The 14,956-nt window shown below is 36.5% G+C and overlaps 1 protein-coding gene across 1 annotated transcript in view; it reads right to left on the bottom strand.

Moving 5' to 3' along the window:
• Window positions 1-13,833, bottom strand: part of LOC126380499 (sterol regulatory element-binding protein cleavage-activating protein) — a 28,340-nt gene extending 14,507 nt beyond the window's left edge. Inside the window, exons 1-8 of the mRNA XM_050029941.1 lie at window positions 13,463-13,833; window positions 13,265-13,389; window positions 12,989-13,093; window positions 12,378-12,486; window positions 9,927-10,113; window positions 6,896-7,041; window positions 2,416-3,591; window positions 1,882-2,087 (exon numbers count right to left, since the gene is read on the bottom strand). Of these exons, the coding sequence (XP_049885898.1) occupies window positions 1,882-2,087; window positions 2,416-3,591; window positions 6,896-7,041; window positions 9,927-10,113; window positions 12,378-12,486; window positions 12,989-13,093; window positions 13,265-13,389; window positions 13,463-13,581 (2,173 nt within the window). The 5' untranslated portion in view covers window positions 13,582-13,833. The remainder of the gene's footprint in view (window positions 1-1,881; window positions 2,088-2,415; window positions 3,592-6,895; window positions 7,042-9,926; window positions 10,114-12,377; window positions 12,487-12,988; window positions 13,094-13,264; window positions 13,390-13,462) is intronic.
• Window positions 13,834-14,956: the final 1,123 nt, after the last annotated feature.

Here is a 14,956-nt window from a genome sequence, read left to right as displayed (position 1 = left end):
GCTTGCCTCTCACTTTGAGGTCGCAGGTTCGAATCCAGCACAGGACTAGACCAATAATTGTCGAATTTGTTTTCGAATTCATGTTTGGATCATAAATGATTATCACGTGCTCAGCGATGAAGGAAATCATCGAAAGGAAACCCACATTCCCGAGAAATGCATTTTTGGACATATATGACCTAACCTGTATTGGGCTGGTTTTCCCTTCACGGGTTAGAAGGTCAGACAGGCAGTCGCTTCTGTAAAAAACCTGTCAAATGTTCAGGTTAGGTAAGCGGACCCTGTGAAAAATGCAATAATGCTAGATAATGAATGAAATCTACTCGTTTTTAGTGTTTCCACGCGGAAGTTTAACTGTAACTGTTAAAGCATGACAGTGATAAAAACGAACTAAATCAAGTCAGCTATGATGTCTCCAAGTGCATTTAGTTTGAATCCTAACAGTATCAAGATAAACAACTTAGCTAGACAGGAAAACGTGTTTGTCACTTTAGGATAACAATTGTTATGTTTAATACAAGATATTAATGATTTAATAGACTCAGGCGCTACATTGTGTGAATTAAAATTAATTATTTTATTTGTTTCCTAAATATGTTCCGTGGATAGATGAAACATTTGTCGATAAGGTGCTTTTGGTGGCGTGGTCATGCTTGTAACAACACATGTGTGTTCGAGTTTTTAATAGGTAACGAGCTGTACTTAATCCCTATTGAACCGTCATCATAGAGACCAGTTGACAATATTATTGACGCAATACCCACTGACGTACTATAATAAAATAGACTCACAAACGCTAAGGTTTTTTTTTTTATTTCAAATAAGCGCCCAGTACGTGTTGTAAATACGTGTACATTAAATCATGTAGGTACTATAAGTACGAATCAGAATCATTTATTCAACGTAATTATCATGGATAAACTTGTTGAACGTCAATGTAACATTTTTGAATTTACGTCATTTCGCAAGGTGTTATGGCTGAGGAGAAGAAATGACAAGAAACTGCAACAGCAACACATCTTTTAAATCAATGAGGGTACATTACAAGTTATTTAATAACTAGAGGAACACATTCAATACCACGTACGTTCCCTCAAATTAAGATGTTATGGTTGTTAAAATAAAGAATAATATCGGTTGTAGAGTGTCGTCATTACATGACACTTTTTTACAGAGATTGGTAGTCTATTTTGTTTATATATGAGGCCAATGGCGAAACAAGAATATTTATTTAATGACGCATCGGGTCCTGTGCCCAGCAGTGGGACGTATATAGGCTATTTATGTTTATTTGTGACACATCGGGTACTGCTCTGAAACACACAATAGAAATGTCTACGTCGTTATTCACAAATTGCAATAATAACCTCTGATGGGCCGTGTCCTCTGACAGCCTGCATCAGATAGCAGCGGCGAGACTGGATGCCGCCAGTGCTATCATGCAACACTGGACTCTCTACCAGCGCGAAAAAGATGCAAAAAATAACTATAAAGCTGTTGTGCATCAATTTCTCATATAGTTTTTTTTAAATTACTTCTTACATACAATTGTTATTTTATTTTTTAGTTTTAATAAATATATATTCACTAAGTTGTTAATCCCAGCTCTCAGCGGTCTGCGACGCGCCAATAAATTCTGGTAAGTATAAGTAAACACATTTATTGTCTCGGTAGTATTTCTTTAAATGTTTCATTTAGTGTTTCATCGGCTGCTGTAATCTAGACACAACCATTCAACATAAAAAATATGTGTGTAGCCAACAGGAACAGACCCTTACGTTCATCTGCCGCGCTTGAGTGTATTCGAGATTCCTCGCGTCGCGTCGTAATTAAATGATAAGTCGTTGCTCATATTTTAGCAAGTTATAAGATGTAAGTTACCAGGCCTAGTGTCGATAGGGTCGAGCGCAGCGGCGAGCGCTTGCCACCGCAGCAGAGGCTCGCGCTCTTCAGGGTTGCGCACGCCGGCCGCTAGTTCGGGGCTAACGCGCTGGCTCAACAGCACCGGCGGTAGCAGAGTCACTAGTCGGCCCGCTACAGACTCGTTGTACTGAGACAGAATCGCTGACCAGTGGTACGGGGATAATCTGTAAATATACAACAAATATTAGTTTTAAAGGTTCAACAATAATACGTCAACAGAACCTATGTTATAGTTTCTGCTGGCCAAAAGCTACCTCTCAATCAAAACACGACCAAAATGTGTAATTAAGTTAATAGAAATTCTAACGCTTCCGAATTACTTCATAATAAATTAATTACTCTAGTCTCGTAGTGAGTTATAAATAAGTTTATGTCGAAAACAAACGTCTATTATTTTAAATTAATACCAAACGCAGTTTTTGTTTGTTGTAGATAACGTAATCTATTAATTATAAGTAACAGTTTATCAATAATTATCTAGTAGATAGTTACCTAGAGCAGGGGTGTGAGTGTGGCGAGTGCTTCAAGAAGATAGTATCGTTGGCGGCCACCGTGGACGTGTCCGGCTCCAGCTCGAGGAGCGGAGGGAACACCAGCGGGTTGCGTCCGCTGCTGTTGTAGTAGCTCGACATAGACTGCTTCGGCCCGTTCGTATCCCCGTCCCGCTTGCTAGATTCCGGAGTATCGCTCTTCTCCACATTGGTAATAAAGTAGTCCACCACGCCCGAGTTGTACACTATCATGGATATCCACACGAGCATCCACAGCATGAACGCGCGCTGGAAGAACCGCGTGCGCGCCCACATGTTCACCAGGCGGATCCTCTTGGGCACGCGGTGGTCGGGCCCGCCCGGGCTACTGTTCCGCTTCGCCACCACGTCCGTCGGACTGTTCTGCGCCAATCCGTTCAGTCGAGGATGCGACTTCGACTTAGTCATTCGATGTGGCGACACGCTGCTCTCATCCCCGTAACCCTTGTTGTAACGCCAGTTCAACGCATTGTTCGCATTAAAATATTCCTTCAGATGCAATTTACTATTCCGCTCTTGAAACAGTTCCATTCGCCGTACGTCTATACCGAGTATTGTAGCGAAAAAGACCATTTGACTGAAGTAATCTGATAATAAGCTTACTATCATAAATATGGAAAACTCTTGGATGAAGGGGACGAATGTGAAGAAACTTACGGTGAATATTGTTATTTCAGTGAGCAAATTCTTAGTAATGGACCAGCCCTCCTTGCTGAGACCCTGCGCCAAGCGGATCTTGACGTCTAGCCGGGAATCCGTGGATGTCACGCTCTTCGTGAGCACCAACACGTTTTCTAACCCCACAATGATCACTAGGTATGGGAAAATTTCTTTACCTTGAAGGCTTAAAGAGAATCCGAAGTAGTAACAGATGCCCATGGACATAGAAAGGCTCCCAGCTATGGTGAGTACTGCGCACGCTGCTAAACCAAATTTCGACTTTATGAACTCAATTTTTCTAACGGAAAAATACACGTATAGGAAGAGGCCTATGAAGGTTATCATCAAGGGCACGAGCTCGTGGTAGTTGAACTGTCCCGGGTAGTAGATTAGTGTGACCTCCTCCACGTGAGTGTACGGCTTGTCTTGGTACAGGGGATACATTTCCTTCAACTTTTTCGTCAGCGATTGAATAAATCTGCAATAGAAGACATGACATGATACATACTTTGATTTGATTGCGATAAGCTAGTCATTAAGATGGTTACCTGATACGGGATAGTTACTAATAACAACGATAAGATAACGGAGCGCAAACACGTCTGTCATTGAAGATTATGTGAAATATATCACATGGTATTACATCAGTTTGAGCTGTGGATTAAATACAGACATAACTCACGCCTTTAATCTATATAGAGGTGGGCTGAAACTGGGTTTTGTAAGTCTGCTGCTGCTGGGTATGTATGTCTGCCTGTTACGTTTTTTGGCTTAAACCGCTCGAGCCATGTGCATGACATTGGCGTATAGATTGATTAAAACTTAGGGACATACGTAAGGTACTAATCATTAAATACATTTTGCTATAACCGAAGTCTACGCTGGCTAAGTCCCGAGCAACAACGTTATAATATAATACAGGGTGTTAGTGACATCGTAACGAAAACTTTGAGCGTTGATTCGGACCATGATTCTCAGATGATATCAAATGGGTATTTCCGTCGCAAAAGTTTTACTATAGAAATTAAAATAATTAAAAAAGAACAAAAAAATCATGAATTTTCCGACAGGAAATTCCACTTGATATTAACTCAGAGTCATATTCGTTACGATGTCACTAACACCCTGTATATTGAAAGATAGATAAACATGGAACGCGTTCAACTGCTTTTCTTCCCGGGAAATGTTGTAAAAGGTAAACGTGCGCAGGCTAATTCGAATTACCTGGGGCAAATCATTTTTATGGCGGTAGAACTTTAAAAAAGAACTACCCTGTATAGTGAATAGTTTAAAAAGACATCCGTCTTGAACCAAACAAAAGTTAATTTAAAAATACTTATTCCATATCTTTTAGATTCGTGCCCTGGCTAGTTCTTGGAACTACGAGGGCTGATTGATAAGTATCCGAAATGAAAATGATAGCTGCTAATATTATACACAAAAATGATTTATTTTTCAACATAGCTTCCTTCTACCTCTACACACTTAATCCAGCGCTTCTCTAAAGCTTTTATAGCATTTCGGTAGAAGATCTTGTCTTGTTGTCTTTGTCTTTGTCTTGTCTTGTCTTGCCCTCAAAATAGCCGTCTACGGTGGCAATGGTGCTAATTCCTGTAAATACCATCTAATTTTATTTTAAGTTATATCTGTCCTTTTCTTATCCGCCGAAAAGGAAAGGGACGGGTAATCGACAAGCATAAAATTTATGGAACACACGTCAATTTTAAGCACAAATCTAAACCAACCGTCTAAAAATTTTACGTCAGTCAATAACCCGACACATTAATTTACTCATTCTTCCTAAAATTAAGAGCTGTGAATCATCCGTCCCTTTCCTTTTCGACGGATACGAAAATGACGGATATAACCTAAAATAAAATTAGGTGGTGTCTGCAGGAATCGGGGCCAATGACTTCTTTATTTGAAGAAAATCTGCCATCTAGCCATTTTTTTAAATTTGGGAATAGATGGTAGTCGCACGGAGCCAGGTCTGGCGAGTAAGGTGGATGCGGCAGCAATTCATATCTTAATTATTCGATTTAAGCGTTTGCTACAGCGCAGGTGTGAACAGGTGCGTTGTCTTGGTAAAGCAGTATTTTTTCTTCGCTAAATGAGGTCGCTTCCTTTAAATTTCTTCATTCAATCTTTGCAGCAAGTTTGCGTAGTATTGTCCATTAATTGTCCTACCCTTTTCAACATAATCCACGTGAATCACACCTCGCGCATCCCAAAAGACAGTAGCCATCACCTTTCCAGCCGATAATGTTGATTTTGCCTTCTTAGGCGTAGGTTCACCGCTCTTAGAATCCATGTTTCATCAAAGGTATATCGCCGCAGAAATTCAACAGGATAATGTTTATACAGCTCTAGACACTTTAAGGAATCATCCACTCTCCGCTGTCTTTGGTCTGCAGTCAGCAAACGCGGCACCCATTGCGCGCAAAGCTTTTTAATATTCAAATGTTCATGTAAAATATTAAAACATTATGGCTATCTCTCGTAATTTCAATCGTCGATCGTTTAGAACAATTTTTTAATTTTTTCGTATCATTACTTCATTTGTGACCTCATTTGGACGTCCAGCTCTATGGGCATCTTCACAGCTCTTTCTGCCCCGTTTAAAATCGGTTACCCAGGTGTGAACTGTACTCATCGCAGGAGAAGAGTCACCCAATACGGCATCCAGCTTGGCTATAATCTGACTTGCTATTTTCCCCTTCAAAACGTAGAAACTAATAACGGCTCGAACTTCAGTTTTTTTCCATTTTTCAAACGTAATTAGCAAATAAAAATCAATCATCGCATAAAGGTAGACTTTTTGGCGCCAATGAAATAAAATTTTGCATGTAAGCTTACTAAAGATTTAAAAATAGGACGGTATATATTTTAATCCATTTTAGTTTTAAAAAGTTTTTCATTTCCGATACTTATCAATCAGCTCTCGTAATTGTTAATTTAGATAATTATTGTGATACACTATATTGTGATATACTTACATATATTACTATTAGATATAATTAGAGACTCTTTTCTACAGAAAACTGTTTAAACAGTTATGCTGGGCAATGCTAAATTGTATATTTAGAATTAAGATTTAATAAATAAAAGCGACAAAGAAATAACAAGTTGGGCGACGGGCTGATCAGCTATATCACCTTAAAATTTAATATCAAAAGTAGCTGCAAGTTATCATCCTTTTACTTGTAGCTCAATCCACATCATCCTAGGATTATGAGCATGAGTCAGTTGCTGAGTTGTGTAGGTATATACAGGGTGTTAGTGACATCGTAACGAATACTCAGAGGAATGATTCAGACCATGATTCTGAGTTAATATCAAGTGGAATTTTCCGTCGCAAAATTCGTGTTATTTTTTTAGTTTTTTTAAATTATTTTCAATTCTATACATTTGCGATGAAAAATTCCACTTGATATTAACTCAGAATAATCAACTGAATCATCCCTCTCAGTATTCGTTACGATGTCACTTACACCCCATACAAGTACATACAGTAGCCATACATCTAGGTATGGGTGTTAGTGACACTGTAACGAATACTGAAGGGGATGATTCAGACCATGATTCTGAGTCGATATCAAGTGGAATTTCCTGTTGGAGAAGTCATGTAAATTTTAGAGATTATTTAAATTATTTTCCGTTCCATACTTTTGCGACGGAAAATTCCACTTCATATCATCTCAGAATCATGGTCTCAATCATCCCTCAAAGTTTTCGTTACGACGTCACTAACACCCTGTATGTGAAGAGTGGTGAACAGTTACCGCTGGTCAGCTTGCCGATAGAAGATGGTGACGGCGTATTGCAGAACACGCGGGCGCGAGCGCAGCGGATACCGCTTGACGCCAGAGTCGCGCAGCTGCATGCCGAACGCCATCTCAGCGATGGACGCCTTCCCGCGTTGAAGGTTCTGGAACATTCCACGACATTCAAATTATTATTTTTATTAATTATTACTAGCCCTCAATGTCCCACTGCAGGGCAAAGGCCTCTCTTCCCTTCTTCCACTCCTCATTCAAATTATTATTCAAATATTTTTTTAGAAAATACACAACAATAGAATGAAAGAGATAACAAATGACAAAATGTTTTTCCAATTCGTTATAATCTGGGAGTCTTCAGGGCTAGAGTGAATATGCAATAGACTTTTAGAAACATTCAAAAAAAGTACCCTTAATACAGGCAAAAAACTAAGTATTTAGCCCTCAAAGATTGCAAGACAGACAGATTTGAAGGAAAATTTGACATTCTCATACGATGTAGCTGCTACTTTCTAACGTTGTTAAAGGTGCTCAAAGACAGATTTTATTTTAGTATCCAATATTATGAATCACCAACAGAACATTCCACGACATTCAAATTATTATTTTTATTAATTATTAATAGCCCTCAATGTACGTCAGACATGGCTGTATGGGCATAGTTCCCTTTGCCTTACCCTTCGGGGAAAACCAAACCAAAAAAAAAAAAAATAGCCCTCAATGTCCCACTGCAGGGCAAAGGCCTCTCTTCCCTTCTTCCACTCCTCATTCAAATTATTATTCAAATAATTTATTAGAAAAACACAACAATAGAATGAAAGAGATAACAAATGACAAAATGTTTGTCCAATTCGTTATAATCTGGGAGTCTTCAGGGCTAGAGTGAATATGCATTTGGTAGGTAAGCGTGATCCACCCTAGACGACCATATCGTCGCTTACCATCAGGTGAGATAATAAAATAAAGTTGTAAAAATATCTAAGGTCTAGATGATGAAAACAAATAATGGACAAAGCTCACCAATAAATAATACACTACATTAACGAAATCGCGAGCAGTCTCTCATTTTTGCAATTATAATGAATCAGTAACGCTTAGTAGAAAAGGAAAATGTCCGGGCGCCTTCGAGTGTATCGATGCATATCACGGGTGCGGGTACTTTTCATTGCTTATTGACGAGTAAAGCCGAATGCGCATAGATGCGGTACGGCGACTGTTGCGGACTGAAGCGGGGTTTTGTGTGAAACCGCATCGCTCCCTGTGTGAACACGTGCTAACAAATTCCAACATTAAAATAAAATCCCTGTCTGGAACGGTCCAGGTGCCGCTTCTGTGTGTACTGGACTTAGCGTAGATTCACATCGGAATGCAAAAAACAGAAACATACATAATCTCACTGTTATAACAGCTACAAAACAACTTGTAACCACTTATGATAAGTACTTTTTTATTTATGAAGAGCAGAGTAATAACATTCTAGTGAGTGTATTAGTGGTTGGTAATACGTAGTCTTCTTTTTTTACCTTTTGAGAAAATTATCTGAAATCCTAATTGTATATAAAGTATGGGTGATAAATAATAAGATCCCTAGTTATTGAATTTTCATTAAACAAACTTATCACTTGGGTGAATCTCAAAATTTCAAGTTTGGTGGCGAAATTTCATATTATGTTTTCGTGAAAAATTGGGTTCCCACATGAAAAGGATCCAAAAGGATTCTCGGTTCCGACATGAAAAAGGAATTTTTCAATTCCCAATTTTCCCAATTTTTCACGAAAAAATTATATGACAGTCGCCACCAAACTTGACACATTTTGAAATTCACCCACTTCCTCTTTTTATTGCGGACAGCGAGAACAGTCTGTCTGTGTTCCCAAATACACATTACAAATTAATGAAAATAAATAAAAAATAAAATTAAAAAAAAATATATTTTTTTAAATAATTAATAATATAATATTAATATAATTTATTATTATTTGCAGTTCAAACGATGGGTCCTTGGGGTCCAGAAGCAAAAATGTTTGTTAAAGATCTCTCAATGTGTCTTATCGGGGCTTCGGGGGATGCTAGGGCTGGTAGTTTTTTCTGTCAGAGAATTAGTCTGGCGATTCAGAGGGGGAAATGCTGCCAGCCTCTTGGGCACCTTGCCTCGATGTGACGCATTGGAGGAGGTGTTTTATTTATAAGATGTGTTTGTTTTGTTTTTAATTGTTTGAATAAATTGTATTACTATTATATGTTTATATATATTATATTTTAATATATTATTATTATTTTAATTTTAAATTTAATTATTTTTTTATATTGTACATTAACTAGGCTAGAATGAATAGGCATTTGTTAGGCAAGTGTGTCCCACCTTAAGCGACATCGTCACTGTCACAAGATTATTACAGTTACAGGTTAGATTGTGATAAACACATTGCATAAACCAGGACAATATCGTTATGCATAACAATTCAGAAGCATTTAAGTATGTGTACATTTTAAAAAGACCTTCACTGAGCAGTTTCAAGTAAAATGCTAAAAATATATATATTGGTACATTGGCTGCAAATTTTATCGCCAACAAAACGACAAATAAAACGTAATCTAAAGGTAATTTATACTTTCCTCACATATTTGTTTTATGGCAGTTCTAAACAATACCTAATCATGACCCAGAGTAAACAACTGGTGTCAAAGGACAAAATTAACGAACTCAAGTAGTCGCTGGCATATAATAAATATGCTTTTAATTATATAATAATTACTCACTACTTACTGATGTAAGTATGTAGTCGTTACATAAGCGATATCAGGGCCCTTTGGCGGCTCAATAACAACCCTGACACCAGGGATGATGAAGTTGGTAATACCACCTCATAACCCACACGATAGGAAGATGAGAAGATTACATATAATTATAAGCAACATTCGCAAGAGAAGTATGATATCAAAATAATTTACACCAAAAAAGTCACATCTTTCGTTTATAGATGTTTGTTTTTATTACGAAGCTGATTAAGATATCTGCAATATTACAACTAACCTGATAATTATAGACGGTGCTGATGATGTTAGCATCGAGGGAGAATGTCTGGAGACTCTGTTGCCAGAGACTGGCTGGGGAGAGTAGGAGGCAGCCGTACTCGGGGAGCACGCGCTCCAAGCTCGCGCGGCTGTCTCGTCGCTTGATGCCCTCTATCTGATAGCAGTGCTGCAGTAACGTAGTTTTCCTGCAATATTACGTCGCGAGGTTATAGCAAACTTTTTGTAACGTAACTATGCGCATATAGAAGATTAAGGGTGGTATTCTAAACTGTCAATGTTACAGTTCTTATATAAAAACAGGGACTTGAGCATGATCTTGAGGGCATTATTAATACCACCCTAAGACGACATTTTAAAGCAGACAACAGTAAAAAAATCCTTATGCCTAATAGTATTATAAGTAGTTATAGTTATTATAGGTTATTCAGATTAGATCAAGGTAATTAATGTTTTAGCGAGGATAAGAAAATTACAGGTAGGATATATATAACTTGAAATTTAATGAGGGACTTTGCAATCGGCGTTCCCCAAAAACATGATAGATGGAAGTTTTTTCTTCACATAAACTGATTTTGTTATGTTTTTTTTCTTCTTCTAACTTCTAATTTAATAAATAAAGAGATGCAATGTAGGTAGCAACATCATTTTATACATAATGTGATCCAAATATCAAGCAACAATTAGTTTTATATATGCTTCTGCCATTACATAACATTTTTGAATAACTATGTACCCCAGCAATGAGAAAATAGATAATAAATTATCACTTTAAAAATGAACAACGTCATCTATCGTTGTTTGGGGAACGTCGATTGGAGTGTCACTCATTATGAGACATGTCTGCCGGAATCGGCACCTGTGTAATGTTATACTTAAAATGTGATATATGTTCCAGATTTCTACCATAAGCGACATTAATAAATTTAAATTAATTTATTACGCAAATTACGACTATGAACCGTGGGAACTATACGATTATTGTTACCCATCTCATTTTTTATTGCTGCTTTTGTGGGTAGCAATGTAATTATATTCGTCTTGTTTGGATAATCGTAGCTCGGTGTATGCAAATCAACGCCCATGCGCGCATATGACACACAGAAAAATGATACTTATGGTTTCCTACAACTAATGTAACCTTCGCGTCGGGTATATCTACAAGCGACATTAAAAGTCCATGTAGGTAACTCTATTTCGTATTTTTTTACTGTATAGAATACAGAAGTTGGGTACACAACAAGAAAACTAAGCAAAATTCTAAAACTTCTAAATTGATCTCTTATCTACTGTATAATTATTAAAAACAATTAATTGTCAAGCACATTCCGTAAATCAAGATTTTTATCACATGCTAAAATTAATACGAGTTTGTTTCGTCATTCATTTACGTAAAGGTAGTTTCTGAAATTAATATTTGCTTTTGAATATTTGCACCAATAATTGACAACATTTCAAATTTTTAAGCCGTGGTTTTTTTGTGCTATTTCGAAAGTACTTGTTTAAATAGAAGACACGTATTTTTTCTTTTCAAGATTTTTCCACTAGAAGTTACAAAAAATATTTTTTGAAAATTGGATTCTGCCATTGATAGAATGAAGGCAGTATAATGTAATATACCTTTGCATGCGTATTTAAAACAAGTCGCAAACAAAGTGTCATGTTATGTATGACATTTACTTTTTTTATAATTTTTATGTAAAGGTCTGAACTTATTATGCCTTCCTCTTCTGACCTCGTGGATTTTTCAATATATTTCTATTATTACTGAGTTAAAAAATCTGAAAAAATGTGTTTTGTGTAAATCATAGAAATATCTCGAAATGGTTTTCGATTTAAGGCACCTTAGTAAAAATGAAATGTTGTCAATTGCATTATTTGCAGCATTATATATCAATCTTTACCATGAAGCTACTTAGCTCGCTAAATACTCAATTTGTAACATGCTCATATCAAGTGAATATTCAAGTCATTCGTCAGCTTAAGATTGCACAAGAGTATAGTTTATAATTTTCCTATACCTACTGTGTTTAGTCATACTCATTGTATATCTAACCTTATTCTTGCATTATTATTATTACAACAAGTGATTATAAGAATAATAGTTTCACACTATACTGTGCTTAATTCCTTCTTTCTTTCATTTTTAGCACAATCTTTATTTATGTGCTGTTTGAAATTAATTATCTTTAGTCAAAAATGAGAAGCAAAATAAGTAACTTTCGTGTTGATTTATTGCTTACTTGATATTGTTAAGTCACAGATTTTAATGTATATTGTAGGCTTTAATAAATAATTCAACAATTAATTGGGTTAGGAAACCAAAAGCAGCCCAGAAAATAGTGATGCACTTCAAATGTAGGCTTTTATTTTATGGTACACCTATGCTTTTTATCAGATTCTAAGATTTAAACCATATTATAATACTATAGTGTTTCAGTATCAGACTTACGTTTCAGGGTCTTCATGGTTTCGCACAGTCTCCAGCAGCCTGAACACTTCTTGGAGTGGTGCTCTGAATGCATCCCATATTTTCAGATTATTTGTCCATGGTGACACCCCTGAGTGTGAATATGTTGTTTAAAGTTTGATTGTGAAATAGAATTATGCAAAGTATAGCATACAGCAGCAGCAGTATGGGACCGCATAATGCCAGACTCTTTTCTTAAGAGTACCTTCACTTAACCAGTGCCAACACAAACATAAAAAAGGTAAATTATATTATGTGTAAGATTTAACAAAAATCAAACAATTATTAACAAATAAATATATATATATATATATACATATAATAATAATCTTGTCTAAAGTCTAAGCGTTAATGTAATGATATGTTATTTGTATGATCAACATCAAATAAAAATATCTATTCTTGTATTTGATGTTGACCATACAAATAACATAATCATTACATTAATGCTCAGACTTTTGGAAGTTAAACGCATGAGTTACTTAAAATAAATGAACTACCCTCAAAATAAAGATCTCTTGATTATCAAGTAAATACATACAAGTAAATTCAAAAAGTCAATTTATGTGGATTTAGTTGATATCTGAACTTACCTATTTTTAATATAACCTGCTGAACATAAAGCAATGGTTTTTCTTTAGCCCAGACATAGGGAAGTTTTTGTGTTTCATTGAAGTACAGATCCTGTGGTGTAGATTCTAAAACCAAATCAATTTGATAAATAATTAAATGCAGTAAATAAATTTATAGTTTTAGATTTTGAAGAGAAATTGTAAATGCCGTCAGTGATGTGAGATTTAATCCTCACAAATATTTCATACAAATTTAAAAATACACAGGTAATTTAATATGTTTGCTCAGCCACTGACCTGTTTGCTGACAATTGTTTGTTCCGCAATCTGCGTTAGTGAAGAGCTGAGCTCTGTTTACATCCAGTGGTACGTTCACCACTATTGGTATGTTGCCCGGCAGAGGAACATTCAATAACGGGTAGCTGCAACAACATAATATTATCTGTACAATGCCGCACGAATGGTATTGTGTACCAATAAGAAAGTATCACTTACCAACACAATAGTACGACGGAGAGAGCCAATGTGATCGCGACCACAGGATAGGAAGAGCAAAACAAACCATACGTATAATATATCTGTGCTACCCTTTCGGGTAGCGTGGACCCAGCCATTATATTCTACTGCTCAATAGTCCAAGGAAATGCGTGGAAACGAAGATTCACGATACCATGGCATGTATCCGCGTTACTACGTGAGTAGAACTGAAGTTATTACGACTGATCGCATGACTCGCGGTAATACAAACGACTATTGGGATGTTTTGCATCATTCACGGGCATGCCGCTATTCACTGTACGCTATTACATCAACCACCGGTACCTATTATAAAAGTACTCTTTGATCAACCATCTAACCACGCAATATTGACAACCACACTGATGCAATTATTTGACATTGACATTTTATTTTTTAATATTTTATTATTGAAATTTTTGGCCTGGTTACAGTTAAAAGAAATGCCAATGTTTATTTTTTAATTATTATCCCATTTTTCATCTTTATAATTTCATAACTACTACACTTATCAAGTATGAAGAAATTTAATTAGGAATAAATAACTGATATGTGTAATGAACGCGTAAAAAGGTGTTAGTGTGATAAAAGCGCTATCTAGTGTTTATTGGTGGAAACTGTCCGTCCCGCCGTCCCGCCAGTCTGCAAGAGCTGGACTGAGGTTGTAGTTTATTTATACCGTTTTTATTCTAGATGGCGCTGAGTTAAAATTCATCCATATTTTTTTAAAATAATGTAGGCTCGCGCATGGTTCGCGTTTGACCACAATCATTCTTGAAGAATGGAAACTTCATGGAAAATAATTAAAATACATAATAACGGGTTCATGGAAAATGCTATATGGATATTTGCGTGATGGGTTTATCGCCTGCAAACACACGTATGGTGACCGGGTGATCACCTTACGTGTGTTTTCATCAAACTCAGATATGGTGAGAGGGGGGAGGTCTGTGCCTGGCAGTACAGTCATGAGCAATATAATGTACCCACTTTAGGACTCTTTATTTGACATTTAGTGAGACTTGCAGTTTAATTTGTCAAAAAAGTTAATGTGACATGGTACCAAAGTGTATACATATTAATGCTCGTGACCGTACCTAGTGGGATGTAATTGGCAGGTAGATATACTTACCTATTAAGTTTAAGTTGTTTATTTTATGTTATAGGCTGAGGTTACCAAAAGTGGCTTCATATAAGTAGTACTAAGTCGTTTGTTATCAATCATAAGAGGAAGAATCATAAAAGAATATTATTCTCAAGAACAACAGCATTAATTTATATGGGGTTTACTGTTGTGTACTTATATGACCTGCGTTTTTCTAAAAATTAAACGACACCGGGCCGAGTTGCCAGCGCAATAAAAATAATGGCAAAATCATTATTATTAGATAAGGTATGCCTGTATTATATCACGACACTAGTTCCTAAGGGGGTCGGCGGATCCACAAATAATCAAACGACAACTCGCAGCTC

Source organism: Pectinophora gossypiella, chromosome Z, assembly GCF_024362695.1.
Source record: "Pectinophora gossypiella chromosome Z, ilPecGoss1.1, whole genome shotgun sequence".
NCBI lineage: Eukaryota > Metazoa > Arthropoda > Insecta > Lepidoptera > Gelechiidae > Pectinophora > Pectinophora gossypiella.
The sequence above is the reverse complement of the archived record's forward strand: the minus strand, read 5'-3'. Positions and strand labels throughout refer to the sequence as shown.